General features: G+C 40.4%; 5 protein-coding genes and 1 non-coding gene across 9 annotated transcripts in view; 2 read left to right on the forward strand and 4 right to left on the reverse strand.

Moving 5' to 3' along the window:
* Nucleotides 1–1990: 1990 nt before the first annotated feature.
* On the reverse strand, nt 1991–4835 carry sod2 (superoxide dismutase 2, mitochondrial). Its single transcript, XM_086264311.1, has 5 exons — nt 4684–4835; nt 3837–4042; nt 3514–3630; nt 2718–2897; nt 1991–2578 (listed from the first exon to the last, which is right to left on the reverse strand). Exons 1-5 carry the CDS (start codon nt 4710–4712, stop codon nt 2433–2435), a joined length of 678 nt encoding a protein of 225 aa, XP_086120437.1. The 5' UTR covers nt 4713–4835; the 3' UTR covers nt 1991–2432.
* A 1089-nt stretch (nt 4836–5924) lies between these two features.
* Nucleotides 5925–12337, forward strand: wtap (WT1 associated protein). Its single transcript, XM_086264310.1, has 8 exons — nt 5925–6108; nt 6683–6720; nt 6848–6903; nt 7003–7061; nt 7215–7342; nt 8332–8510; nt 10834–10988; nt 11121–12337. Exons 2-8 carry the CDS (start codon nt 6691–6693, stop codon nt 11777–11779), a joined length of 1266 nt encoding a protein of 421 aa, XP_086120436.1. The 5' UTR covers nt 5925–6108; nt 6683–6690; the 3' UTR covers nt 11780–12337.
* Nucleotides 12338–12882: 545 nt separating this feature from the next.
* On the forward strand, nt 12883–16968 carry acat2 (acetyl-CoA acetyltransferase 2). 2 transcript variants are annotated; one of them, XM_086264319.1, is made up of 9 exons: nt 12883–13033; nt 13846–13980; nt 14123–14304; nt 14674–14791; nt 14884–15027; nt 15104–15226; nt 15330–15484; nt 15570–15680; nt 16066–16968. In XM_086264319.1, exons 1-9 carry the CDS (start codon nt 12985–12987, stop codon nt 16234–16236), a joined length of 1188 nt encoding a protein of 395 aa, XP_086120445.1. In that variant the 5' UTR covers nt 12883–12984; the 3' UTR covers nt 16237–16968. The 2 variants fall into 2 exon arrangements, with proteins under 2 accessions (XP_086120445.1, XP_086120444.1); XM_086264318.1 differs by lacking the exon at nt 16066–16968 and having other exon boundaries at nt 15570–15923.
* Nucleotides 16969–17006: 38 nt separating this feature from the next.
* tcp1 (t-complex 1) lies at nt 17007–22979 on the reverse strand. Its single transcript, XM_086264317.1, has 12 exons — nt 22679–22979; nt 22113–22198; nt 21528–21656; nt 21102–21199; nt 20900–21010; nt 20606–20787; nt 20161–20287; nt 19669–19844; nt 19392–19515; nt 18005–18197; nt 17743–17906; nt 17007–17431 (listed from the first exon to the last, which is right to left on the reverse strand). The coding sequence occupies exons 1-12, from the start codon at nt 22749–22751 to the stop codon at nt 17218–17220; spliced, it is 1677 nt and encodes a 558-aa protein (XP_086120443.1). The 5' UTR covers nt 22752–22979; the 3' UTR covers nt 17007–17217.
* LOC147312726 (small nucleolar RNA SNORA29) lies at nt 22300–22437 on the reverse strand. Its single transcript, XR_015125236.1, has one exon. It is a non-coding gene; the product is annotated as a small nucleolar RNA SNORA29 (small nucleolar RNA).
* Nucleotides 22980–24026: 1047 nt separating the features above from the next.
* LOC147312727 (pleckstrin homology domain-containing family G member 1) overlaps nt 24027–27419 on the reverse strand; it is a 61095-nt gene continuing 57702 nt past the window's right edge. Inside the window, exon 17 of one of the 3 annotated variants that reach the window (XM_086264314.1) lies at nt 24027–27303. In XM_086264314.1, coding sequence (XP_086120440.1) covers nt 26324–27303 — 980 coding nt within the window. In that variant the 3' untranslated portion in view covers nt 24027–26323. The remainder of the gene's footprint in view (nt 27304–27419) is intronic. The other 2 variants (XM_086264315.1, XM_086264316.1) reach the window with 2 other exon arrangements.

Below are 27419 nucleotides of genomic sequence, written 5' to 3' on the forward strand. Positions count from 1 at the left end.
TTGTTGGGCACGCATTTCCACCCCAAAGGCCCTGACAATAAAAATCAGGATGCGAGACTCAGCCGCATGCGAGTCTCGCTGCATGCCTGTGTGCGAGAAACCACAACGACAGCAGAACTTGTGTTTCCTATGAAACGTGTGTATAAAAATGTGAAAGTTCATGTCGTTTCTGAAGAAAAGGGGATAGGCAACAAAGCTAAATATATATGCATGTTTGTCTACGTATTACTTGAGTCTTGGATGCACTTTTTTAGGAAAAAGCAGTACAAAGAGAAGAGGGTAGAGGGGTAAGGAACAAAGGTGGTTTTTGAAAAAGGAGTTAAACTCAGCGACTGAGACGTTTGCTCAAGATTTTCCTCTCTTCCCTTCCAGAAGCTAAAGAAACTATCCTGTGTGAGTTCCATCTTTTTTTTACAACTCGTAGATGAGGGAAATACTTTTTGGCATACTCAAACTTTTACAGAGCAAAAGTAGGCCACATTTAGAGTCATCCTCTCATAAATTTGGAGACTTCTGTTTTTAAAGGCTGGCAATGTCAACGTCACAAATGAGACCAATCCTGTTTGCGTGCTTATACTTTTTGCTCTGACGAATCCAAATCCTCCTTGCTTTAGTACATAATCTGTTACAAAACCCTGTAAGTCTGCTGTTGAAGTTATAGTCCATGCAACGGTACGTTAAACTCATGCTACACCAGTGGGTAATAATAATAATAACAGTATTTTTCTTTAAATTTTGTTTGTGAAATAGGAAATGAGTGCGATTTTATTGTATATAAAGCAAGAACAGAGTTTCAATTCTATTAAAAGTTCATATTTGGTGTGTTCACCTTTAGTCTTTAAAGTGGTCTGAACTCTCTTCACCATGTTTTCTTGTCATTTCTTTTTCCTTCTCCAGACTTTTGAAGGAAAAGCTCTTCTTTGGATGCTGGCTGCCTTTTGTTCTGTTAGTGTCAATAATGTTGAGGTCTGTGCTCTGGGGAGGCCAATGCATGACTGATAGTGATTCATTGTGTTTTCCTATCCAGCTATGCTTTTACTTTATTGGTAGTGCGTTTGGGATCATTGTCATCCTGAACAATGAAGCCATTGCCAATCAGATGCCTTCCAGGTAGTAGTGTATGGTTTGATCAAAATCTGTTGGCACTTTTCTGCATTTATAATTCTGTGAGTCTTGATAAGATCTCCAACATCATTGGCTGAATTGAAGCGCCAACCATGATAGAGTCTCCACTGTGTTTTACAGATGGCTGTAGACACTTACTGTTGTACAGGTCTTGATTCTTGTGTAATTTGGTTTACCTCAGTCTTTTCTCCCCATGAAAAGCCACCCTTCCACTGAGATCATTTCTGATGAAATTTCCATCAACAGCAGGTGGCTTTGTTTTTGTTTGCCCCCTACACACATGAATTTCAGGTAGTCGTCATCTTGTCCAGTTTCATTGAACCAAAACTTTGTAAATTAGTTTGCACAGTCCTGTATACACAGCAGGAGCCTAAGCACAAATGTTAAGGGAACACTGCCCTCTTCTGGCAACATTGTAAATAGTAGCACTATGACCAGATGTAGGCATAAAACCTAAAGTTTTTCAGCTTGACAGAATCGTGAGGTTTATAGGACCTTTGTTAAGAAATCAAGGTACTTAATGCCTCCCCATTCATGTGCTTATTATACATTTCCTGCCTGGATTTAAATCTTGATTGGACTGAACTCATCTTGGGTGAAACTCTAAAGTGCTAGACGACGACGACAACAACAACAACCACCCAATGTTGACATCCATCTTTTAACACCAATTGAGCTAAAATGCATTTGAAAACATGAGCTTCAGTGACCAGTATTCAACACTGCCCTATAATGGGGCCATGAGGATTTAAACTAAATAAAGTTTAAAACTGCATTTTTAACTCCAGCTTCTCTTATAGCTTAGAGGGGGAAAAAGTGAAATTTTAGAATCTTACAAGTAATGAAAAAAGGAAAGAAAGAAGAATCAAGCTTTTACAACCGTTTTATTACAATTTCTGCTTTTTATTATCATACAGCAAATACAAGGACTGCAATAACATTGTCCGATTTTAGTGTGGCTTAACTTGACTGAGACAGCTATAAGAATATGCACTCATGTTATCTTACACCTAGTATGTCACTCATAAGATGTGAGAATGGCAAAAGCCAGCTTTGATGTTAAAGTTGTCCATTATTGTGCGCTTTCAAAATTACTGGCAGTTGAGAACAGACCAGAGATAAACAGTACTTGCCCGCTAGCTTCAGCTTTTCCACGTACAATATATGTACCAAAAAAAAAAAAAAAAAAAAATTTAAAGACAGTTTAAATGCCAGTTACCTTCTGAAGATTTGAACTGTCATAAGTCTGATTTAATGCAGGCAACTACCCTTTGATCCAAGTCTTAGTGGTTGCTGTGCATCAGCTTCTACTTTCTGGCCATCTGAAGACGCTCACTCACGTTCTCCCAGTTGACTACACTCCAGATAGCTTTCACATAGTCAGGTCGCACATTCTTGTATTGAAGGTAGTAAGCATGCTCCCATACATCAATACCAAGCAGGGGAATGAGACCTAAGCGCCAAAAAAAAAAAAAAAAAAAAAAAAGGAAAAAATTAATATAAATAGGCCATGTTGCAGTTAGAAGGTCAAGTCGCATTCATTCAATTTAGTTTTATTTATATAGCACCAAATCACAGAAAGTCCAACTGACCTGTTGTCCCCTGCAAAGGATCCTGGTTAGCACAGGCAGCAATGCGAAGTCTTCCACTGTCCTTGTCAAAGCCAAGCCACCCCCAGCCTGAGCCCTGCACAGCCACCGTAACAGCAGACATCTTCTCTTTCATCTTCTGAAAGGAGCCAAAGTCCCGTTTGATTGCCTCCATTAGCTCTCCTACAAAGTTGTCAAACAGATGTGTATGCTTCTGTGAAATGGCACAACACAAATGTCTTGGCTGGAGTGTTTTCAGTGAAAGAAACGTTGCATCCAAGTGATGATGCAACCATTCCCCCAACTGTCATGAAATTTGACCAGTGGCCATGAGTACTATTCAATTTCCATATTAACAAAACTGAGCTTTAAGCCAATTAGGAAATGGTGCAATTTTCAGTCATTATGCAACAATAAAAAACAAACAAACTCTGCAACCATATTAATCAACTTTAACACGTCATAAAATGAAGTTGCACATTCAATAAGAGTCATGTCTCAGAGAAGTGATCTGATTAAAGACAGACAAGATGATATGTTAACTGGCTATGAATAGTTTTAGTCTGGTCATATACAGTTTCATACCACTAGGGGGAAGGAAACTATAATCCTTGACAGACAAGCAAGTTACCAAGTTGCTCAGGCAACTCTGCTAGTTAACAGTTACATAAATACTCATGTATCTAACAGAGACATTTTGTGGTCTCCTGTTGGTTTTAAGTTCAATATCCACTCCCGAGTAGAAAAACAAACAAAATACAAAACCCTGTTTCAATTTTTGTAAATTTCTCTGTCTTACCTTGTGGTTCGCCTCCACCATTTGGAGAGAGATTTGTCCAGAAGATGGTGTGGTTAATGTGGCCGCCTCCATTAAACTTGAGAGCAGGCTGGAGAGCAACCTGTGTTGTCACGTCTCCTAAAAATGTAAGTCAAAAATACACAACATACAGCTTCTGTCAAACTCTTACACATTTATGTTTTGGGGAAAAATCTTTAAGGAAAAAAAAAACTAATGTATGTATCAGAATCTTAATTACAACTTCATATAGACAACTACTTTTAAAGTCTTCATTTTCAAATAGAGTTCAAGCGAAGTGAAATATCATGCGACTCTGCCCATACCCTTTGCAAGTGCCTCCTGATACTTCTCTTCTGTAACATTTAGGTTGTTGACATATGTAGCATGGTGCTTGCTGTGGTGCAGCTGCATGATCTCTGCACTGACGTAGGGCTCCAGGGCACCATAGTCGTATGTCAGGTCAGGGAGAGTATGCTTCTGCCTCGATGCAGCTACCTTGCTAATAGTGTGGCTGAGGCTGGCTGCACACCTGAAAACAAATAATGAATAAATACAGCATGAAATAAGGCATGACATCATGAAAATGTCATGACATCAGCAAGAAAACTGTTATTCAGTTATTTAGGGATACATTCCAACAGAAATTGAGATATACCAAACAGAACTACTTTTAAAACTTTAGTTTCCTAATCAACTAGTAATTTGCTAAGGAGCAATTGACAAGGCTGTGCAACTAAGCCGTACCAAATTACTTCCCTGCAGGGTATCAGAGGTAGGATTTTCAGTTAGTTTTAGCTTACTTAAGCAACTGACCTAAATGACTGTTGTTGATACTAGATTTACGCAGCTCTTGAAGCACAGCCATCTACATATTAGTTCATTGAACATATGATACTGGCTCAATATTAAGACATTCGGTTCATAACTTCATGCACGAGTTCATAACAGCATGATTACGAGTTTAATAAACAAAAACCTGTATTTAGTGCGCCATAAGCTAACCTAGCTGAGCTGCCAGTTAGCATTTCGGTTAGCTACGTGCTAGCTCTCAATAAGCAACTGTCACGTTCAAGAACAACTGCTGCTAGCAGAAGTCAAGAGCCCCCATTCCGTATGCACTTTGAGCGCAGTACACGCACCAAATGCTCAACAATGTGACAACAATCTTACCTACGTATTTGTCCAGCTCTGCAAAGCATGTTCCTAATGCTGTTCAATAGACAGAATGAAGGAATACACACGCTGATTACAACTGCCCTTGAAATGTGCAATTTCAAGTTGACAGAGGAGGCGACCGTACCATTACATCTATGCTGTGGGGGTGTCCGGGAATTAGATAAACACAGAGTCAACGGCTACATGTGACAACGATACACATTATTAGAGACACTTGGCAGATGAGAGAGACTGTATTAAAAACGCATCCCGATACTCTGGAATAATAATAATAAAAAAGCTCCTTACCTTCTGTATTATTTTGCAACTCCTCCCTTTAGATATTTTTTATTCTAATCCGTTTAATTTATTGTAAATCTGTTCACTCTGTTTATTTATTGCAAAACAAAGCATATATTTAAAGGAGTAGTTCTTATTACTGTCTACAAGCATAATTAAAAAAATTAAAAAAATAACAGCAGAGAGTCACGTGAACGTTCCCCCGCAACAGTGGAGGCAATGGCGGAGATCGTCTATATTAAGACAAATGGCGCACTAAGAAGCAAACAACGCTTGCTTAAAAGGGAAAACCCTCAGGTTTGAATTCGGAACACATAATCACTTGTGGTGGACACTAAACTGAGAGCAATTCTAGCATCCACCAGAAGTGTCAACTTCATGGAACAACAGGAAGTTATTTCTGCAACTGAAATAAAAAAGAAAATATGGCTTATTATCTCACAATTTCGAGTTATTTTTGATTAAGTCTACATTTCAAGATCCTAAAAAGAACCACTTCTTTATTCAGTAGCCTAAACAAGTTTCGGTACAACTCACAGTCGATGATGCACCAAAGACTAATGTCAAGGTACACTAAGGCTTTCTCTACTCTAGATTTATTTAATGAATTAATTCAAATAATTAGGTTTATGAAGACTCATAATAATTAAAAATATTTCTTCAAACTACTCCTACCAATAGTACAAAAGGGAGAGCTTTGTGCTGTGTATATATTTAAATACATTTGTTAACATAAATACATTAGTTAATGACTTAAAAACATGCATTCATACAAACTAAGGCTAAAAATAATACAATAAAAATAGTAATGCGGGCATGAATTCATCAAAATCATATAAAAAATATCTACTGTTTACTGTTATTTGAGGGGTACATTTTTTGATCTTAAAATCGCTGCGGAGTGAGAGTTCTCGCTCTTTCCCTCCATCTGTGCTAGAACTCTGCAGTAAGGCAAGTGCGGCGCAGCGCCCAGCTACAGCCATTCTGTTTAGTCGACCGCGAGGAAGATGCTGTTGACCACGCCGAAGCGAGACGACTACAAATAACTTCCCCATAAATTTTAACCAAGTCGCAGGTTCTCGTTTCATAAAGAACCCCTGACGCCAAGAGGACCGAGAAACATCGAAAGAAACTGATCTGGTAAGTGCTTTTTTTGATGGCTGAAGGCCCGATATCTGCAACCCAGAACCCGCTAGTTTCAGGAAAAGGAGTGCTAGGGAGGGAGTCATTTCCTTCACCGCCATTTTGTGATAACAAGGAGCGGAAAATAGAGCCAAGACTTGTATGCTGCCAGGCTGGACATAGGGAAATAGTGAAGCTCGGTACTGCTGTTTCGTTACGTGTAGTTAGTTTGCTAACGGAAACAGCTAAACCTTATTAGCAGCCTGGTGTTAACCTTGGTTAGCATATTTTCCATTTCTCGCGGTCCGTTGCTGCTGCTGCTTGTCACACGAGCTAACACAAGGCTCGGCTGCGCTTATAAACTGCTATTATATTAACTTTGATTTAGTTTTGCGGGATAGTTAATGTGTTCCTCACACGCCATCAGGGTCATCTATTAGCTGAAAGGCACCGCTTTTGTACCGAGTTAGCAGAGTTGCTGTACATTGTACTGCGTGTTGATAGCCATCGCGTTAAAACATGATGCAGTCCTTCAAGCACACGAGCCCAAGCTGTAATTACTGCTGATCTCCTGTCGCCTTTTTACTTACAGCGTTCACAATGACCAACGAGGAGCCTCTACCCAAGAAAGTGAGTTTCTTTTCTTATTCTAATGTACCCCTTGTAATTTGTTATGTGTCACGACCCTGCCCACCACCCTCCAAATATTCTAATGGGTTTCTTTATGTAACCAGTGCTTGGGTTTTCGTTCACACAGGTTCGCTTTAGTGAATCGGACATGAAGACTCTGACCAGAGAAGAGTTGTGTGCAAGGTAGGTAACAGCTCTGCTATTGGTGATTAATAATGTGGTAGGGGGAATTTGGTGTTTTTGTTTTGGATGAGCAGCTAAAACATGCTCTGCCCATCACAGGTGGAAACAGCATGAAGCCTATGTCCAGGTCTTGGAGGCAAAATATGCGGAGCTATGTTGTAAGTACACCTGCTATAAGACATGGTTATGATTTAACCTTGTCAGCATCTCAACAATCACCATGTTTTTGCCTGGTGCTGCTGTCTGTGGCAGTCAGTGAAAGGAATTAATCTGATATGTTTTGCATTTCTGCACCGCTTTTATCGTCTCAGCCAATGACGTTCCAGGGCTGAAGGAGTCGGAGGAAAAGCTCAAGCAGCAGCAGCAGGAGTCCGCGCGGAGGGAAAACATCTTGGTCATGCGACTTGCCACCAAGGAGCAGGAAATGCAAGAGTGCACAGTATGTATTTATTCCTCTCATTTTGATTACGCTTGACATGACTGAATAGAATTCAGTTTCTATTTGTCCCACAGTTTGAGTTCTTATTTCTTATAGGAATATTGAGCCCTTCTAACATAACGTTTAAGTGATCTTTTTTTCATTAAGATTTCACGGATAAGAACATGGGTAACTTTGTGAATAAGTAATGATGTTACAGTTTGCTATTAAACAAGTCAAAACTGAGTAATTATTATCCTATATTCTAAATTTGATAATACAAGTTTTCAAAGTGCAAAATAATTTAACTTTTTTACTAAATTTCAATGAATTGAATAATTTGCAACACTCCAGCAGAGAGCGTTCCTTAGTAAACTGTCATGATCATGGAAAAGAGGCTAAAAGTAAATTATTTCAAGCCAAGGCATCCTTTGCTCTTGCCAGATTGACAGCTCAGTGGATCAAACAGCTGCTTTATGGTAGCACATGCCATTCTTAAAGTGCAGCTGAGGTGAGCTCAACGCACAGGCTTTAAACTTGGAAACCCTGCAGTCACATTGAAATGGAAAGCATGGGGACACAGTTTTGAACAGAAATGCCAGAATTTTAAGCTAAATGTGTTTGAGACACACACAAAAAAAACCCCCAACAAAAAATGGTTGATGTCTTCATAACTTTGGCAGGTGAGTTTTTTTTATTTTTTGGGGGGGTTTTTTTGGACCAGTCTGATCTCCCCGGGCCTGGAAAGGCAGCTGTCAAATAATTGGAAGTAATTGTTCACTTAGAGATTTTGTCTTGAAAACTTTGTAGATGGAAGGCAATATGCTTAAATTGTTTGAGTCCACATCAGAAGATTGCGATTTCCAATTTTATACATTTTGTTTATTTTTTAAGAGGGAAAAACACGGCTACTGGAGATCGGAGCCAAACTCAAGAATGTTCTCTTGAACCATGATAAAACACTTGTTTATCTGTTCCTGCCACTGACATGTGTTTGTTGTATCCTGCAGACGCAGATCCAGTACCTCAAGCAAGTCCAGCAGCCGAGCGTGGCCCAACTGCGGTCGTCCATGGTGGACCCGTCCATCAACTTGTTTTTCCTCAAAATGAAGGCTGAACTGGAACAGACTAAAGACAAACTGGAGCAGGCCCAAAATGAACTGAGTGCCTGGAAATTTACACCTGATAGGTAAAGACAATCAAAATAATCCCCCTCAAAAAACAAAACAAAACAGAAAAGTCAAGACTTCCTCACGCCCCCCACCCTCACTCTCACTGCAGACATGCAGGAACAATGGTGGGGGGGAAGGCTGACAAAGTGCTGTACTCACCACGAGATTCAGACTTTACAGAAAGCCAGTCACTCCCAAAAAAACCAAACAAACCCCAAACTGTTTTTGTACTCTTGCACTGTGCCAGCTACATATCACATAACCTAAAGAGAAAAGACAGTATGGTCAGGTGACACTTGTGTTTCAGCTCTCTCCCCTCGAGTTCCCCTCACCGTCCAAGGGCCTGAAGGAGTCCGGACTGTTCCTGAAGAGGTGGTCACTCGCTTCCCGACGTGGATATGGCCTCCCTGCCCCCGCCGCTCAAACCAGACAGTTCGCTTATTAAATAGGGGGGTTATGGTGGAGGTAATATGGAGGTTGAGTCAGGCAGGGAGGATCCCTAGCCTAAAACGGCAATTGAACATTTTAAAGACGATTCCCATACTTGGGTTAAAAAGACATTAACAGTGGAATAGACCACACAAAGACCTGCTGAGAAATGCAGAGACTGTTTGGACAGTCTAGATACATTCCAGTAATATGAGGAAAGTTTCTAGGATTTAAAAGTAAGACTTTGGGGGAAGAGCCACTAGAAATGACATTAAGACTGTGAGCGGAGCCAGATCCTCGGTCCATCAAGGACTATGGTTCAGGCATGAGGGTCCATTCGCCTGTGTCTTTGAGCATGGGCCTGCACACGGTAGAGTGTATTTACTTGTTTTATTTTGTGACTTGTTTATTTTTATTGGTATTTAATTTGATTTTGTTTCTCTGAAACAAGCACTTACTGCAGTGTGTGTGAGCTAAGAAGCATGATTGGCCTTCCCTGAATACTTGTGTAAAAATATTCACATGGGATTTAATGCCGAATTAAGCTTTGCTTAATTTCTCCTACCAAACACACTGCTGTAGGTGCACGAAGTCCTGTTTTCAATTTGTGACTAAAGATGTCTTCAAGAAGTCCTGTTATGAGTTTATGAGATTGTATTGATTGTATTTCTGTGTATTTTTGTGATTGACCAAACAATCTTTCCCTCAGCCATTTACACAAATAGATGATTATATTTTCCTTTCTCACCTGTGTAGCACAGCTCTTAGCACTGTTCACGCTGTGAATCCCTCATGGGGTCTGTTTTACTTTTTGTCTTTAAAAAAACAAAACAAATAACAACAACAATTTTTACTCTGCTCTCACACTAAATGATGAAATCTGAACATCTTAAAACACATTTCCTCCTGCAGAGGCAGTAATGGTTATGAGTAAGAATGGAGGAGGGTTCCAGTAAATGATACTGATGTAAATACATAATCATATATTATAATTATAAATAACATTTGTTCTTGATCAGGGTTGTGAGGTACTTTGAAGCTACCATCATCACTTTGCTTACTTTAATATTATGTTACTATTTTAGTGTCTTCTGACTATATAACGTCTTTATTTATAGACCAAATGCATGGTGGGAAAAATGGTTTAAAGCATTACATGAAGTCAGTTATCTTTGGCTTCTTGATTAAGACCTTTTTAAAAGAACAACCACAATACCTACTAATGTAAAATGGTGTGCTGGACTGTTGCCCTGTTTCTTGACCTTTTGTAATGTTGAGAAAGCAGCACCTGAAGCTATTTGAGTTTACTGTTGAAGCACTTACTTTCTGTGTATTTCAAGTGGTTACAGAAAACCTGTGCCTGGTTTTGCAGTGCACATTTGCTTTTTGCTACTCATAGCTAAAGGTTGGTATTTAAAATGTCCTGGGTCACCCTAATATCACACTGCTATGTTACATTTTTTTCATTGTGCTTGTTCCTCACACCCAGTGATGTAGCAAGATTATTTAAAATTGAAAGTTTGCTAGTGACCGAATCGATACCAAAATGCCCACCTTTCTTCAACATACAGTTAAAGTGTAACACTGTTTTTGAGTTTCAGGAAAGTGGGGACCATTTTCAATACACATCATTCAACTTTTAATTTCACTTGCAGAAAAAAGTGTTTTTTCCATGGATTTTGATATGTGTTTGTACAGGACAGATTTGTGTCAGTGGGTTCCTGATGTTGTTTTGAAGTCTGAAAGATTTAATGACATTTGTGTTTTGGTTAGATCAATTTACGGACAACCAGGTTGAAGAGTTTCTTTTGACCCTTGGCAAATCGCAAAGTGGGTCAGATCAATGGGACCTCTTTGCCTGTTGTTTGTCTCCTGGTTCACCGTGTGATGTGAGACTTGTTTCCCTTACAGCCAAACAGGGAAGAAACTGATGGCCAAGTGTCGAATGCTGATTCAGGAAAACCAGGAGCTGGGTCGGCAGCTGTCCCAGGGACGCATTGCCCAATTGGAGGCTGAGTTGGCCCTCCAGAAGAAGTACAGCGAGGAGCTTAAGAGCAGCCAAGACGGTGAGAACGTTGCATCTATACCCTACAGCCTGGCCAACTGTGACCGTATCTCATATTTGCGCCATTAATCCTGTGACATTTGTGTTCATTTCTGACTTTGTTCTTTGTCTGTTCCTGAATTGTCGATCCCAGAGTTGAATGACTTTATCATCCAGCTAGATGAGGAGGTGGAAGGCATGCAGAGCACCATCCTCGTCCTGCAGCAGCAGCTGAAAGAGACCCGTCAGCAGCTCTCCCAGTCTCAGGGGTCCTCAGCTGGAGCAGGACCCAGTAGGACTTCACCCACTGCCTCCAGCTCATGTGCGGAACAATCCGCTCAGCCCGGGCAGGCCGGCGCACCCTCTGAAACAATGGGCAAAGACTACGGAAGGGTCTTCAATGGTCCAAGCAATGGCAGCTCATCCCAGAGGAGCGAGACCACTACACCCAGCCTGTACCGAGAGGTCAGCAGCACAGAGGAAGACTTTCCCATGTCCCCCATGGTTTCAAGCCCTGGCGAAGCTGAGACCAAACTCTCCAACCACTCAGAGGAAGTGACAGGGAGTCAGACTGCTGCTGGCAGAGTTGGAGGACCTGTGGGTTTCGGTAGCCAGCTGAGTGCGGGGTACGAGAGCGTGGACTCTCCGACAGGCAGCGAGACATCATTGACTCAGCACTCGAATGACACAGACTCCACCACCGACCCCCATGAGGACAAGGCTGCCCTGGTGACCAAGGGCAGCAGGACTGCTGGGTCACGGCACGCTCAGAACGGCCTGGACACCGGGACAAGCGATGGTGCAGTTTTGTAGTGTACTTTGACATGTATTATCTGTTTGTTTGTTTTTCTTTCTTTTTTTTATACCGTATACAGACATAGCAACAAATGCATAGTCTTTAACACAGCACTGCTGTCCAAGATGTTTTGTTTTCACTCTTCTCTCCCTGCCCATCGTGATGCCTCTGTCACATTTGTGTTGCTACACGGGGATATAACAGGAATGGTTTAATGTTAGATTTAAATTGCGTGGATGTTTGATTCTGATGTTTATTTGAGCACGTCTAGGCTGTTCTTCTTTTAGCTCTTGACACTGAAATCAGGCATCTGGTGTAAGTCATTGTCAAAAGTCAGTAAAATCACTGAATTACAGTAGCTTCGCTATATTCAAGGTCATTTTTAGATGTTGACCTGTGTTTTTTTTCTTTTTTTTTTTAGTGCAATTTTAATTTTTCATTGGCAAAAAAGACCCATTCGGTTAAAAAAAAAAATTTCTGTTGAAATGTGAGTAGTTCATATGCGATGTTCATATTATTCTGACTTCAGTCCTTTTCATGTACTGACCAAATACCAATAAAGATTTTTAATACTATGGTGTGAAACCTATTATTAACTAAATTAAATGTGGAAACTCATTATTTCATGTAGCCTTATAATCGGATGAGTCAGAGGAGACATAAACATGTAAAAGGACTTGTGTAATTTATCTTACAACCTGTGACAAAGCAGCATTTTCCCATGACTTGTCTTATTACCACAAAACAAAGGTTTTTGAGCTTGAAAAAATTTAAGCAGCTCTTTTTAAAAATGTTTAAGAACCAATAAAACTCATTATGTGCCTTATGAAAATAAGATTAAAAACTCTGTTATACAATGTAAATGTCAGGCATCAATTGGTTAAAATTGGGTCATGCTAAGAAGTAGAAAAAGGTAAAACATGGGGTGTTAAAGTGCTTATAAATTTAAGTGCAAGCTTAACATGGCAATAATCCAATGGACTGTAAATATAAATAAAATATTAAATAGACTCCACAAAACATCCAAGGTGGATAAAGGTATTTTTTATGAATAAACATTTATCCTCCCAACCATATGGTGGCGCTGTGGCTCCCCGCCCCCTTCTCAGTTACATTTGTAGAAAAACAGACGTCCACGCACTGTCAACAGCGCAGAGCGAGTGTGCAGACAGGAACCAGCACTCTGAGCGAGGACTCCAGCTTCAAACACCTGCTTGTCAACATGAGCACCGACAGTGTCGTCATCGTTTCTGCCGCCCGGACGCCGATTGGTAAAGCCTAAACCACAATAAGTAAAAATATTCATTAAGCGGAGCTCGCCCAACGTTGCTGTAATGCGGCTTACTGATGCAGACAGATAGCTGTACTGATTTCTGTTGTTAATACGTTTTTCGTTGCTAGCTTGTTTTGTGTATAGCATACTGCGTATATCCTGTACTATTTATATTAGCACTAGCAGCTTTTGCTTGACATTTTTTTTAATTTCCTTAATTGGATCGTGTCCTTCAGTTCACGCCAAGTCATGCAGACCTGCTATTGGCTCGCTCTTATGTCTAGTGTTTTGCTGTCACTGATTGGTTCACTGGTCATAGTGCCACGGAGCACGAGACTGCTACCATTGGCTACCTACAACGTGCACGCTGTGTGGAGCAAGATGGGCGTGATTTCTTACCAGGATGTGATTATTTTTAAATTTGGCATTAAATTCAGTCATTTACCAAATTTTACTATGTGTATTATTTTATTCTCTGCAGATATAAACTAAATAAAAAGTCTTGATTTTGCAACTCTAACTTTGATATAGAATTGAATTGGAATTAATAACTGGTAGTTTTTTCATCTGCATTGTCTTGATCTGGTTTTAAGCGTTTAAATTAAATATGTTTTGACTTTTGGAAAGCTGGCTGGACTTTTCAGGGGCTGAAATTGTCAGATTGTCTGAAAACATTCCTATATTCTATTTTGAATAGACTTAAATATACCTTACTGGCCTAAAACTGTTACCAGAATGACTCACCGTGTAAATAAAAACATTTTGGAGTTCTTTACTTCTTCGTAAAACGAACTTTCCATTTTTATGAAGGGTCCTTGAACGGTGCTTTGTCTACGGTGCCTCTACATGACCTGTGTTCAGCAGTGATCAAGGATGTCCTGAAGCGGGCTGGGGTGAAACCAGATGAGGTTTCTGAGGTTATCATGGGACATGTCCTAACAGCAGGTAGAAACTGTTGAACAAACTAAGATAAAAGGAAGGCAGATTTGGGAATATCTACTGAACATCAAAGATTTGACATGTTTGGCAATACTTCCAGCCAGTCATGAGCCTTCTATAATTACATTTTTGCTTCTCTCTCTTTGAGGTCATGGGCAGAATCCAACACGTAAAGCCAGTGTTGGAGCAGGTATCCCCTACCCTGTCCCGGCCTGGAGCTGCCAGATGGTGTGTGGCTCTGGGCTAAAGGCTGTGTGCCTGGGAGCTCAGTCCATCCTGACTGGAGAGTCCACTGTGGTGGTGGCAGGAGGCATGGAGAGTATGAGCAGGGTAGGTAATGAATGAGGAAGAAAGATATGAAAATGGAAACCGATCAGATTGTTTAGAGATTTTTAAAGTTTATTGTGAAAGTATGACAGTATGTATACTTGTACAGTATGACAAATTGTTCAATTTGAACTTGTGATATCTACTTGACTGGTATATACCGCTTTTTTACTCAAAGCACTTTTCTAAAATGAAGCTGAATGTACTCCCATGTTATAGGTTGATTATTTGTGCTAAAAGCAGTTGAGTAGGTGTACCTAACAAAGTGGCCAGTCAAGCTTACCAATTCACTATTTCACCTGTGAACCTGTGTAAACAGGTAGAATCTCAGCATAAGAAACAATCTGCTTGTTTTCTTCTTTGTATACTCAGGCTCCTCATACAGTGCATATGAGAGCAGGAGTGAAGATGGGCGATGCCTCCCTGCAGGATTCCATGGTGGCAGACGGCCTGACGGACATCTTCCACTGCTACCACATGGGAATCACGGGTTAGGATGTGGATCTGTTTTCACACAGCAGCCGGTGGTTGTATGCTGCATTGTATCACTCATTACTTCTTGTTTGATTCTTCTTTTATCAGCTGAGAATGTTGCAAAGCAGTGGGGTGTCAGTCGGGAGGAACAGGACAGGTTTGCTGTCAAGTCTCAGAGCAGAACAGAAGCTGCACAGAAGGCGAGGTACTTTGATCAGGAGATTGTCCCCATCATGGTGCCATCCAGAAAAGGTAGGTTTCTAATCCACAGTTCTATACGATAGTTATGATGATGCATAAAGTGCAAACATGTTTCTCTGACCTTCAGGTCCAGTGGAGGTGAAGGTTGATGAGTTTCCTCGGCATGGTAGCAACATGGACAGCATGTCAAAACTCAAACCCTGCTTCGTCAAGGACAGCAGCGGCACTGTCACCGCAGGAAATGCTTCAGGTTCCAGGGTTATTCGTGAACCACCACTTACACTGAGATATCTGCCAGCAGGTTGGAGCAGAATTACACTGATATTTTGAAACCTGCTTTTATCTCTTCATAGGTATAAATGATGGAGCAGCAGCAACTGTCCTGATGAGCCAATCAGAGGCTGCGCGGCGTGGCATAAAACCAATGGCCAGAATTGTATCCTGGGCTCAAGCTGGTCTCGACCCTTCTATCATGGGAACGGGACCAATACCAGCCATTAGGAAAGCGGTGAGAATTTTGCAGCGATTAAAATATGATAATAGGAATTTTATTTATATATCTTTTACTACTTACAACTTTCATTTCCTCCCAGGTTGAGAAAGCAGGCTGGCAGCTGGACCAGGTCGACTTATTTGAGATCAATGAAGCATTTGCTGCACAGTCAGTTGCTGTGGTCAAAGAGCTTGGCCTGAATGAAGAAAAGGTGATTCTTAACAGTATTACTGTTTTTTGTATGTTTTGTTTTGGGGGGTTTTTTTGTATGTTTTTTGTAAGAAAAGACCATATGAATTGGAAATTGATTTTGACTCAAGCCTGCTGTGCTGTGATCCCTCAAAGTTTCTGCAGTGGTTTCAGCTCATGGCAAGAAAAGATATATTAATCATCCATGGGATCGGTATGCTGCGCTACAGATACAAACACATAATTATACAAAAAACATTAAAAAGTAAGTTTACTTACTTTTTAAAGTTTTTAATGGTATACTGTAATTGTGCAATAGCTGCAATTACAGTATACCATCTTTCATCTGGTTAGAATCAGCCTTAAAGAGTAAGTGATGTTAATCATCCCTGTCCCTTTTTCTTCAGGTAAATGTGAGCGGTGGTGCCATTTCTCTGGGCCATCCTATTGGCATGTCTGGCTGCAGAGTGCTGGTGACCTTGCTGCATGCTCTCCAGAGGACCGGAGGGCGTAAGGGAATCGCATCTCTCTGCATTGGTGGAGGAATGGGTATCGCCATGTGTGTAGAAAGAGTCTGAGACATGTACCTCTGTGCTGTTTAATATATTGCACTTGATCTCATCTTATTTTTTTTAATGGCTACTGAAAATCATTGTTTATACAACAGGGTTAATACGCAATAGAAAGTTTACTTATCATCTTTACATCACAACACTTGAGGCAAAACTGAGTGTGTGCTGTAATTTTCACTGTGATCTTCATTTTAAACTCAACTGTCCTCAGGTTTTAGCTTTTGAATTTTGTGAATTAATGATAGAAGTCTTGTCAGTACAAATATGTAACTCTAGCATATACTGATGGCTAATGTGTAATACCAGCTTAAATATAACAATGCTGGTAATATGACAGAGCCCATATTACATTCAATAGTTGTCAAGCAGACAACTAATACCGTTCCATTTAAAAACCAGCTGCTATCAGTTACTTATACAGGCAAATAAGGTTTAACACTAACTCTGTAAAAGATAGTTTTTAGTACCAAGTATGGACAAACATGTTACTGTCTCTGAAGAATGTAATTTATTCCTAATCTTATAGGATTTTAAATACGCTTGCTCTAAAAACCTGAACATTCCAGTATCTTCCCATGTGGAATTCAAGGGACCTTCTCAAATTGCGTAGGCATTAGCCTTCAAACAGAAAAGTGCCATAAGTATGCTTGCCTTCTTAAACCTCATGCTTCCTGTACTTGGGCATGTCTGCAGATATTTTTCCTGTAATCTGAGAAATTAAAGATTTATAAACTTGAATGTGTTTGAAAGTTATTATGAAGGGACTACTCCAGCACTCATTTACAACCATCTGAGCTTTATTAAGTGTCCAAAAAAAAAAAAAAAAGCAATCGCTTACAGTTCTTCTAGAAGACAGAGCTCCAAGGCAGAGGGAGTGGGAGAACAGTAAACAGGCAACGTGCACAGCCTACACTAGAGCAACAGCCACGGAGAGCTTCTCGAGTATAAATACAGAAGTTGAATCTATTGGGACCAATTTGGAGCCTCTTAACCCTGCAGTGATCCAGACTCCACAGCTTCCTGGTACGAATGCCCGCCCTCCTTCGGCTCTGGGAACAGTTTGATAAGGTCATCGATGCGGAGGATTGTGATGGCAGCTTCAGTGGCAAACTTGAGGCTCTTTGTCTTAACCATCGTGGGTTCGTACACACCGGCCTGACGGTTATCTCTGGGTTTGCCATTCACCAAGTCCAGACCAATCCTAAAGGACAAGGAATCCAAAATATGCAAATTCACTTAGCGTCCAAGACAGATTAACTTCAAAATAAAATCTTACTTTCATACAGTTCTGTCTAAAAAAAAAAAAAAAATCTAAAAAATCTGGCATATTTAAACAGTTTAAAGACAAAATAGGAAAATCTAACAGCAGATTAACTTTAGGATCAAAACTGACTGAGAAGGAACCAGAGACAAACCACTGACAGTGTAATTACATGTTAGTAGTGTGCTCGTTTAAGGACTAACTGAATGGAAATGCCTAATAAACAAACTTGCAGCTGAGGTAAGACTCACCACTTGAGATTCTTGCGTTCAGGGTTAACCTGAGCCTCATTGTGGAAGGCCCGCAGCTTGGCCACCAGGTCAGTTGAGTCCTGTGCTGCGTTCACAGCCAGCGTCTTGGGGATGACGAGGAGAGATCGAGCAAACTCTGCAATAGCCAGCTGCTCTCTGGAACCCTAAAGAGATTGAAGCAAATTGATGAGCACAATTTACTTTAATTAAAAAAAATAAATAAAAAGCATCAACCGCAGATTCCCAGCAGCTGCTAGCTCACCATGCTGGTAGCATAGTTCTCCAGATAAATTGACAGGGCTGCCTCCACAGCACCTCCTCCGGGCACTACAGACTTTGACTCCAGCACCCTCTTGACCACACAGAGAGCATCATGCAGTGAACGTTCCATCTCGTCACACATGAAGTCATTAGCTCCACGCAAAATGATGGAGGCTGATGTGCGTGCTTTGGTACTGAGGGGAAAGAAAGTCAGGAAATATAGTGATCAGAATGAGAATCAACTCTAGGTGTAGAAACAAAAGGACTTTAAAATCAAATACAAAATTATCAAATCCAAAACTAGAACTTGATCCCCTGCAACAAACTTTGTTTTTAGAGACAAGAAGACGAGCCAAACCCGTCCTTTAGGTCTGTAAACTTTCCCTGGGTATTCAAGGAAATTCAAGGAAACTGTAGTCCTCACTGAATCCTCACATTTCATGTTAATGTAACATGAAGTAGGTTACAAAATCTTGCATAAGGCATCTGACATCAGTTACAGACTCATTCTGGAAGTCACTATCTCTGAAATAACTTCTGAGGCTCTCAACTCATCTCTTAGCCATATTTCTTGGCATTTGACTGATATATTTTTTTTTGTTTGTTTGTTTTTTGGTCCACGTCCACCATATGCTGTGCTATGAATGCAATCAATTTGTTTCCAGTTGTCATACAATGGTTTACAAACCTACAGCAACTCATTCAAGTTAAACTGGGCCAACACGCAGTATCAGAATAAACAGAGAAACCCAATACCCTAGCAGTATTGAGGCTCTAAACCAATTAATGCTAAACTTGAAAATATATGGCTCATTCAAACTGACCATGCCATTCAATTACTTCCAATTTTTATCAGAAAAATGTGAGCCTATTCCAAATGGCTTTGTATTATTCATAATCACTCAAAAACAATGCATGCAAACACATAGTTGTCTCATCTGTAAACATCACACAGTCCTGACTTTTTCAAAGCTAACTGCCGGGATAAAAAAAACAAAAACGAAAAACTGGAAGCTGCCAGTGCTGCTCCTCAGCCTCCCAGCAAAATCTAAGCTATTTTTAGAAAAGTCACTGAGACAAACTCAGATTTTGAGTAGATACACCAATGGAATCAATTTCAAAATCCTGCATTACTGTTTTACTCAAATTACTGCATTTACTAATTTGGGTGACTATGCCACGCACCTGGCAGGGTGACGACAATACGACATCAGCCTTTAATTAACAAAAACAAAAAAAAGGAGGGGTCTTATGTGGACAATTATTGTACAAGGGAAAACCCTCAACTTTTGCCAAAGCTGTAGAAGAAGTGCACTTAATTAAATCCTTTATACTCATGCAACTGCAACTCACCACTACTCAAGCAGCTGCTAGTTCTTATTTCTTACTTTTTGACAAGGATGAGCTCGTCATCACAGACGCGCTCCTGCACAACCTCCTCAGCTTGGCCAAGCATAGTGGCCTCAAACGTCTCCTCTCCTTCCAGATTGGTCAGAGAAGGGCAGATGGTGGCTATGAATGGACAAACACACACAAGGTCAAACATGAATATTTGCTGGTGGAAACTCTAAATTTAAGTGTGTGACAGACGCATCTAAATGCATACGTGAATATTAAAAGCAGTAAATGCCAATCGACACAAACTGCAGCTTACTTCTTTCTTACCTCCTGTTGCCTTTGCGATGCGTTTGAGGTCCCTCTTCAAAACTCGTCTAACAGCCATGGCTCCTACATCCACAAAATACTTCAAACACATGTCATCAATGCCACCAGTCGTCAGTATAACATTTGCGCCTGATGCCAAAATCTTCTGGATCCTCTCCTTGGTAATATCAGATTCCCTGCAACCAACCAAAAATACATATTTAGTTTTACCTCCACATTTCCTTTGTTTTGAGCTTTGTTATCAGTTTCACAATAAGCTGCAACACTTTAAACAGTATATTTATAAAGGCATGCTATGCACAAAGTGTCCAGCCAACATTAGTAGTCATGCATCTCAGGGAAGAGCTGCTGCCTTCACATGTGGCTGCTTATGATATCTCCCACGCGTATCACTGTGTCAGCTAATGATGAAGCAACACAGTAAATTTAATGGGATGATTCTTAAAAATGTGTCTGTTTAAAGAAAAAGAAAAAAAAATGTTCAAAAATCACCTTTGTCTGATCTGGTCGAGCTTCTCTGGGTCATTAATAATAACTTGCACACCCATCTTCATTTTGGTCTTCTGCAGGCTGAAGTCCAGGCAAGCGATCTTGGCATTAACGACACGCTTCACCATGCCTGTGACACAATATATCATTTTAAAAATCCAAAGGACAATAAAAATTAATTATAAAAACAGTTACAAAACTGTTTGAAGGGAAAAACGGTCCCTGAACTATTCTACTGTCAGGCCAAAAGAGGCTTTGCCACAGTTCACAAACTGCTGTGACTACCTTTCTCTTAGCCATGGTTACTGTCTCCCACGCGTATCACTGCATACACCATCAGGAAAGACATAGCAGCAAATTTAAATGGGAGTCTAATCAAAAGAAATCACCAACATCCTCACTTTTTACACTTAAAATCCATGAATTTCAGGCTTTGTGACAGACTTACCTTGTGAACCGACTGTGCAGTTCACTGCATACCCGTTGACCAAGAAACTCTCCTTCTGACTGCGGCCATGGGCTTTCAGCACATTAACTGAGTTGATAGGATATTTAGCTACCCCCTTGCTGTCCACAAACTTCACAGCCATGGCAGCATCCACCACCATGTTAGCAAAGAAGTCTGCATCACTGAAGGCTTGGGTCAAGGCAATTACTTTAGAGAGTGAGAAAAGCTTTCTGCACATGCAAAATATAAACACTGGTAAATTTTGCTGATTTCCTGCAAACAAATAAAGGATACACGCCGATGATTTTGGAAGACATGGAGGTCTTAGCGGCGTTGATTAAGCATTCTCTTCCCAGGTCGTCTGTTCCAATAGTGAGATTCTCATTAATGTAGCGGACTGCTTCTCTAAAAGATAACGACAAGTTTGAGCATCACAAAACTGCAACAGATCCTAAATGATCTTATTTGGATGATTTTACATTTAACATCATCTCACTTGCAAGCCAGACGGTATCCACTGATGACTGATGTGGGATGAATCTTCTGCTTCACCAGCTCATCGGCACTCTTGAGCAACTCTGCAGCAAGAATTACCTGAGAAAAAGCAACGCAAACAATGCGAGCTAAAATATGGGAACAAGCTTAATTTTCTATCAACAATAAAACTCAAAAGATACGGATCATGCACTGTACCATCATTTCTTTAAGAGTGGCAGAAATGAGGCTGCTCGACCCTTTCAGATCATGATGGACAGTTTCTCTTTCCTGTTAGCATAGCCACACACCCGTAATAAGAAGCAGATGCATAGTACTAAAACAGGATGCTGCAATTCAGTTTCTGAAGCTCTGTATTATGTAAAATCCAACAAATTAGCTGCTAAAACATTCACAAACACCAGTGGAGCTAGTGGTAGCTACTCACCACAGATGTTGTCCCATCGCCGACCTCCTTGTCCTGCAGATCAGCCAGTTCACACAGGACCTTTGCAGCTGGGTGCTCCACTTCCAGCAGCTTCAGGATGGTTGCTCCATCATTGGTGATGGTCACGTCCTGTCGAAACAACCACAAAACACGACTGATAAGCAACTATGGCTTTTACGTGGTTATTATAGTTTCTGCCTCGTGATCTAAACCTATGCACTGGTTAATGTGGGAACAGCAATTTGAGTATATATTCTCCAGGCCATGAAAGGCTTTCAATATGTAAAGTCTAAACATCAATTATTAAAGCACTGGGTAGCAAGTGTAAAGCTCCTGAGACTGGTGTAATATGTTCAGTTTTATTGGTTTTTGTAAGAAGTCTGGCTGTTGCATTTTGCACAATCTGAAGTTGATTTAATACTTTCTAAGCAACACCTGTTGGAAGTCCAACAAGATAGTATAACGAAGAAGAAACAGCAGCATGAATGATAGTTTAAGTGTCAATAAAACTCGTGCATGTATTCCATCTTGTTTCTGGAGACGTTCATTCCTCTTTTCTCCAGTGAACACAAACGTGATACTGACCCCGATATCGTCCACCAACATCTTGTCGAGGCCAACGGGTCCGAGCGAGCTCTTGACGATGTTGGCAATGGATGCAGCGGCCATAACTGCAGAAGCAAAAAGGAAACTGTAACTAGCGAGCGTGAAGCAAAAAGTTCAATGCATCTAAAGATACTAGGCACATCCTTTGACCTTTCGGACCTCAGTCAGAGGGATATGCTGTCATTTCATTCAGAGAGGCGCACATTCAGCTCGCCACACCTTCAGACCATGACAGAGTTTTTCTATCCCATTAGCATAACCCTCCATTCATTGTAGTACGAGTGGACGGTACTAAAATGGGATTAGACAATTGCAACACGTGCTGCAGTTGAGAAAGAATAGATTTGCAGTGTTGTAGTATAATGATAATACTACTAATAATATTAGTAATAGACAGGAAGCACAATCTCTAAGTTAACATTAGCTAGCATTAGCGTGATCCACACGTGTGTTGCATAAAACCGTTCTCTTGCCCGTTATAATAAACACATAGCAGAAACGCTAATTTTATCTGACCTACAAAGTCAAGCAGCGCATAAACTCACCATTTTGAGTGCGAACAGATTGGCCAGTTGTCCTCTGGCCGAGCACATTTAACGGACCATCTAATAGCGACATTTTTGGACCACCGCACAACCAAGAAGAAAGGAAGCGGCGCAGTGCACTATGGGTAAACCGGTACTGGAAAGAAGGTTCGAGAAGAAAATATCTTAAAAATCTCGATCTTTTCAGTATGAGAGCTTTTAATTGTGTGGTAGAACTCGCTATTAAATGTTTTACATTTTTTTCACGTGATGTCGTTCCCTTTTTAAATTACAAATCAACGTTTTTGTTGAGTCATTTCTTATAAACGTCATTTCCCAGCATGCCCTAAAACAGCCGCGCCGCGCCCTAGTTCTTCTTCTTGGTTTTTCCGAAGCTCTAAAGCTGTTTGTGCGCACGCTACGGTTGATACTGTTGTTATGCGGATGAATATCCTATTTCTTTTTCGTTAGTTTCATGCGGTATTTTCTTTATTTTTGTATTGAAAGATGAATATTTGTTTGTATTTATTTTTGGTCAGTACATCAACAGAAAGTCCAAACTATTTGAATTAATTTTATATTTGCTTTCACTCACAAATTCCATATACTCAACAATTTCATAATATGCTTAGCGACGAGACAAATTAGTTGCTTGGAAATAATATATTAGAGATGATATTTCCATTTCAAGCACATTTATTTTCGAATGAATTAAATATTTTTATTTACAAAGTCATGATGAAACGAAAGTACACCCTCTTTAAATTCTGTTTTACATATCAGGATAATCTAGTCCTTAGCAGATCTTAAAATTAGGTAACTACAACCTCAGATTAATTGTAAAACATGACATATGCCGTTATTTTTATTTATCAAAAACTAAGCCAAAATGAAGAGTGAAAGCAGTGAGTGGAAATCTAAGTACACCCTTACTTTAAGAATTAAGAGGGAACAAGTATGACATGTTTGGAAGAAAAAGAAAAGCCTCTACTTTATATAAAATAAATAAATAAATAAAAAACCAGGATGGCAGCATGGTTTATATTTGCAAAGCTGCATTTGAACATACCTCAAACCAAAAGTCAAGTATGCGGTGGAAGGGTGATGATTTGGGCTTGTTTTGCAGTCACAGGGCCTTGACATCTTGCAGTCACTGAGTTGACCATGAACTCCTCTATGTAACAAAGCATTCTAGAGTCAAATGTGAGGCCATCTGTCTGACAGCTAAAGCTTTGCCAACTTGAATTATGCAGGACACAGGTCCCTACACAACAGCAACTCTACAATACAATGGCTGAAAAAGAAAAGAAGCAAGTTGCTGAGATGAGGCAGTCAAAGTCCAGAGCTCAGCTGAAAGGTTCATGGGGTGTAGTTTTTATTATTATTATTAAATTGTTTTAAACACACTTTAGAATTTTGGCTTAGTTTTGACTGCTCAGCTATAAAAGGCTGACTGGGGTATTGTCGTCAACTAGCCAGGAAGAGCGGACACATAAGTTTGTGAATGGAATAACTTAAGAATGAGGTGATGTAGGATTTTGAAAGTCATACCATTAGTGCCGGGAAGTGCCTTTCAGTGCTGGGAAGTGTTCTGCCATTGCAAACAGTTTTACTTAAGTAAATGACATGCATGCTCTTCTGCTAATAAGAACTATAGTACACAACGAAAAGCTTCCTGACTGCTGTGAGTCCTATTATTCAGTGTGGTGAGATAACAAGAGGGGAAAAAAAAAAACCAAAAAAAAAAAACCACACACGCAAAGGTGAGTTCAATCTGTATTTATTACCTCAAACATAGTTTGTTGAGCCACGACATCTAGCCAGTTAAAAAAATACAGTAGACTTAACTTAAACAAAGCATTAAAAAGCATACCTATGGCATAGAAGAATAACATTCCTAAAATGTACATCTTTACAAAGTGTTTACAAATTCAACGTAAAAAAAAAAAAAAAGGACAAAAAAAAAGTGCAAAAAAAGAAAAAAAAAAGTAAATGAAAACTGACAATCCCCACCAGTGAAACAGGACAAAAATGTACAATGGAACAAAAATACTTCATATTCCTAACTTATGTTTGACGCAGTTCTCCTGACATGAACAACAGGCCACGATCTTGTGCTTTTTAAATGTTTGTGTGGTTTTCATTTTCGTGAGTATTTATCAAGCAGTGCGTGATAGAAACATTTTCGGATAATATTCACAGTATTTGATACAAATTTTGTGAGCTCCTAAATAATAATAAAACTCTTTCAATAAATATATTCTTTCATTTACAACCAGTCGGTGGCTCGCAGTAATAGTGACACGGGGCAGTAACAGAGGGATGCTTTCAAATAAATAGGACATTCAGAAATTAAACAAGTGTGGCATAAATCTTGGGTTTGCTTTGATGGGAAAGAAAAAACTTGACGAATTGTCGAGGTGACTTTCTGGGAGTGAGGATGTAATATCAGTAGTGTGACAGTTGGGAGTGCCCCAAGACGTAAACTAGGTAAACAGATGATGATCAATTAAAAAAAAAAAAAAAAAAAAAAAAAAAAAAAAAAAACTACACCATATACAGTACTGTAGTAAATCTCCTTAATCCCTTCCTTTGTGGTCCCTCTTAAAAGCAAAGGTTAAATTATAATATATAAAAAAAAAAAAAATCCACACACACGCACAATTTATTTATTGAGATGAACATTTAAGCTGTGCACGATGGATGGCCCCAGACATTAACACGTAAAAAACATTTCCGATTTGCTCACAGATTCAAAATAAATATTTAATCCTATATTTCTTATTGATCATCTAAAATATCAGCATCTTCTCAATTTTTAAAGCACGATACCCTAGAAAGGTGGTAGGCAGAGTGACGTACAATAACTTCAAATAGACTTACAAGTCTATGTTTAGTCATACTTAACCTATTGGGTCTTGTATTAGCCACCTAAAGGTGAAAAACTAGCCTGAGTAGCACATGTGAAGACTGCGAATCTGAACTGTATATTTGTAAAGCTGCTTGTTTGGAACGGTTTGATAGTGTAAGCAAATTTTTTTTTAAAACTAGCCACGAATCTGGGCCACCTCTCCTATATAGGTAAATATTAACTAGAGATGAAAGTGCAGTTAAAATTAACCTTAAGAACACCACTGAAGAGGTACTACTGACACAATCTGTCAAAGTCCACTAGATGTTTGAGTCTAAGTCTAAGACCTTGAGCACAGAAGAGAGTACATTTCAGTCAGTATCCTGAACTACTGTACAACAGTTCATATGACACCAGTTATGTCTATAAGGTTCAACACAAAAAGCAATCAAAGAGTTTGAATATTAAAATCTTTTCAGTCACACTGGACTCCTTTTACAGACAACTGAGAACTTTGCTTTGTTCTAGCGACCCCTCACCCACCCACCCCGATCTCCGGAAGTGCTAAGGCAGCTTACATGCAAGCTTTGATGTGGCGTTTTGACCGTTAATGGTCACCTATTATGTTAAACTTCAAAGCACTGTAACAGAAGGCGAAGGCATTAACATGTCATTACAAATATGGCTGATCTACACTGAGAGTTGTGTTATATTTGCTTTACATTTCTTTGTGTTTTAAGATGTAGGGCAGTCAAGGCCAAGCAGCATTGTTCCCTTTGTTGATATAGATTTGGCTTTTTAGTTGACACACAGCCTCAGGCAAAGCTGCTGGAGCTCAGACACTGAAACTTCTCCCTCAGAGACTGGACGATGTTGGGCTGGCTCTGCTGCGGCTCGTTCCACAGGTATTTTTCCAAATGCTCGTGGTCCAAAGGTCTCAGCGGGTCGCAGGAGCGGATTGGGGTGCACGGTAGACTCTGAGACTGGATAACGCCCCGATTCTGACCGGCAAGAGCGGCTGAGCTGCCGTTCTTCTGCGACAACCTGTCACGCTGTTGTTCACTCTCATCCTCTGAGCGGATTTCGACATAGTCATCGTCATCTTCCCCATTGTCCTTGAAGTTGGCCAAGTAGTTCTGGGTAGCGGTGAGTATGCTCAGTGCAGAAGCCCGATTCAGGACCACCACCTTTTGGCCATCGTGTAAAGTGAGGTCTGAAAGCCCCTGGGTAGACCGCTCTGGGAGGCTACTTTGCCGGCCAGCTCGGCCTAGACTTGGACCATGAAGTCTGTTTGTGGATCGATCTACATCGAGTCCGTTACATTTAAGTCCAGACTTCTCCTGCTGTTGGCTGCCAGTAGAACTGACTGACTGAGCAGAAGGGGAGGACTTTGCGGGCAAAGATGGTGCATTAAAGGAAGGATGTCTCTTAATGGAGCTGTACACGTGCTCTTCTTTCTCAATAGGCGCGGAAATGCACGAGCTCCATCTCTGTGCCGGTGGACTGGTCGGAGATGGAGGGAAGAAAGAAGGGGTGGAGCAGGCTGAAGTAAGCCTGCGCTGAGGGGTAGAAGATGCTCGAGCCTCTCCCACCTCGCTAGACGAGGAGACAAAGCTGGCCAGCTCTCCGTTGCTGTAGGTGGAGTGGAGCCAGTCCTCTTCCAGAGAGGTCTCAGGCATGGACGGAGAAGATGACAGACCTGGATGGGAGTGATGTGGGGTAGCAGAGGTTGGACTGGAGGAATCTTTAAACATCACCTGGTCATACAGATGGGAGTACTCTGCTATCCTTGCACCTTAAGATGGGAGAAAAAAAAATGATGCAAAAGAAGTGTGAGTGAGGCATGTTTGCATTTTTGCTCATAAACTAACAGCACTGGTATACAATAAAGGCACCATTTTTTTGCTCAAA

The sequence above is a fragment of the Aulonocara sp. 'chitande type north' Nkhata Bay genome, linkage group LG15, assembly GCF_057382095.1.
Source record: "Aulonocara sp. 'chitande type north' Nkhata Bay isolate Kocher_YH1m ecotype deep benthic linkage group LG15, A_spYH_male_GT1.1, whole genome shotgun sequence".
In the NCBI taxonomy this organism is placed as follows: domain Eukaryota; kingdom Metazoa; phylum Chordata; class Actinopteri; order Cichliformes; family Cichlidae; genus Aulonocara; species Aulonocara sp. 'chitande type north' Nkhata Bay.

What these genes read in the sequence shown, in the direction of transcription:
- acat2 (XM_086264318.1), top strand. Translation starts at nt 12,985, where the DNA reads ATGAGCACCGACAGTGTCGTCATCGTTTCTGCCGCCCGGACGCCGATT. An exon ending in CACCGCAGGAAATGCTTCAG is followed by an intron (nt 15,227 to 15,329) that starts GTTCCAGGGTTA and finishes ATCTCTTCATAG; the next exon opens with GTATAAATGATGGAGCAGCA. An exon ending in TACCAGCCATTAGGAAAGCG is followed by an intron (nt 15,485 to 15,569) that starts GTGAGAATTTTG and finishes ATTTCCTCCCAG; the next exon opens with GTTGAGAAAGCAGGCTGGCA.
- wtap (XM_086264310.1), top strand. Translation starts at nt 6,691, where the DNA reads ATGACCAACGAGGAGCCTCTACCCAAGAAA. An exon ending in AGGAGCCTCTACCCAAGAAA is followed by an intron (nt 6,721 to 6,847) that starts GTGAGTTTCTTT and finishes TCGTTCACACAG; the next exon opens with GTTCGCTTTAGTGAATCGGA. An exon ending in TGGAAATTTACACCTGATAG is followed by an intron (nt 8,511 to 10,833) that starts GTAAAGACAATC and finishes TTTCCCTTACAG; the next exon opens with CCAAACAGGGAAGAAACTGA.
- tcp1 (XM_086264317.1), bottom strand. Translation starts at nt 22,751, where the DNA reads ATGTCGCTATTAGATGGTCCGTTAAATGTGCTCGGCCAGAGGACAACT. An exon ending in CTGCACAGTCGGTTCACAAG is followed by an intron (nt 20,288 to 20,605) that starts GTAAGTCTGTCA and finishes ATTGTGTCACAG; the next exon opens with GCATGGTGAAGCGTGTCGTT. An exon ending in CTCGACCAGATCAGACAAAG is followed by an intron (nt 19,845 to 20,160) that starts GTGATTTTTGAA and finishes GGTTGGTTGCAG; the next exon opens with GGAATCTGATATTACCAAGG.
- sod2 (XM_086264311.1), bottom strand. Translation starts at nt 4,712, where the DNA reads ATGCTTTGCAGAGCTGGACAAATACGTAG. An exon ending in TCAGGAGGCACTTGCAAAGG is followed by an intron (nt 3,631 to 3,836) that starts GTATGGGCAGAG and finishes TTACATTTTTAG; the next exon opens with GAGACGTGACAACACAGGTT. An exon ending in TCCTTTGCAGGGGACAACAG is followed by an intron (nt 2,579 to 2,717) that starts GTCAGTTGGACT and finishes TTTGGCGCTTAG; the next exon opens with GTCTCATTCCCCTGCTTGGT.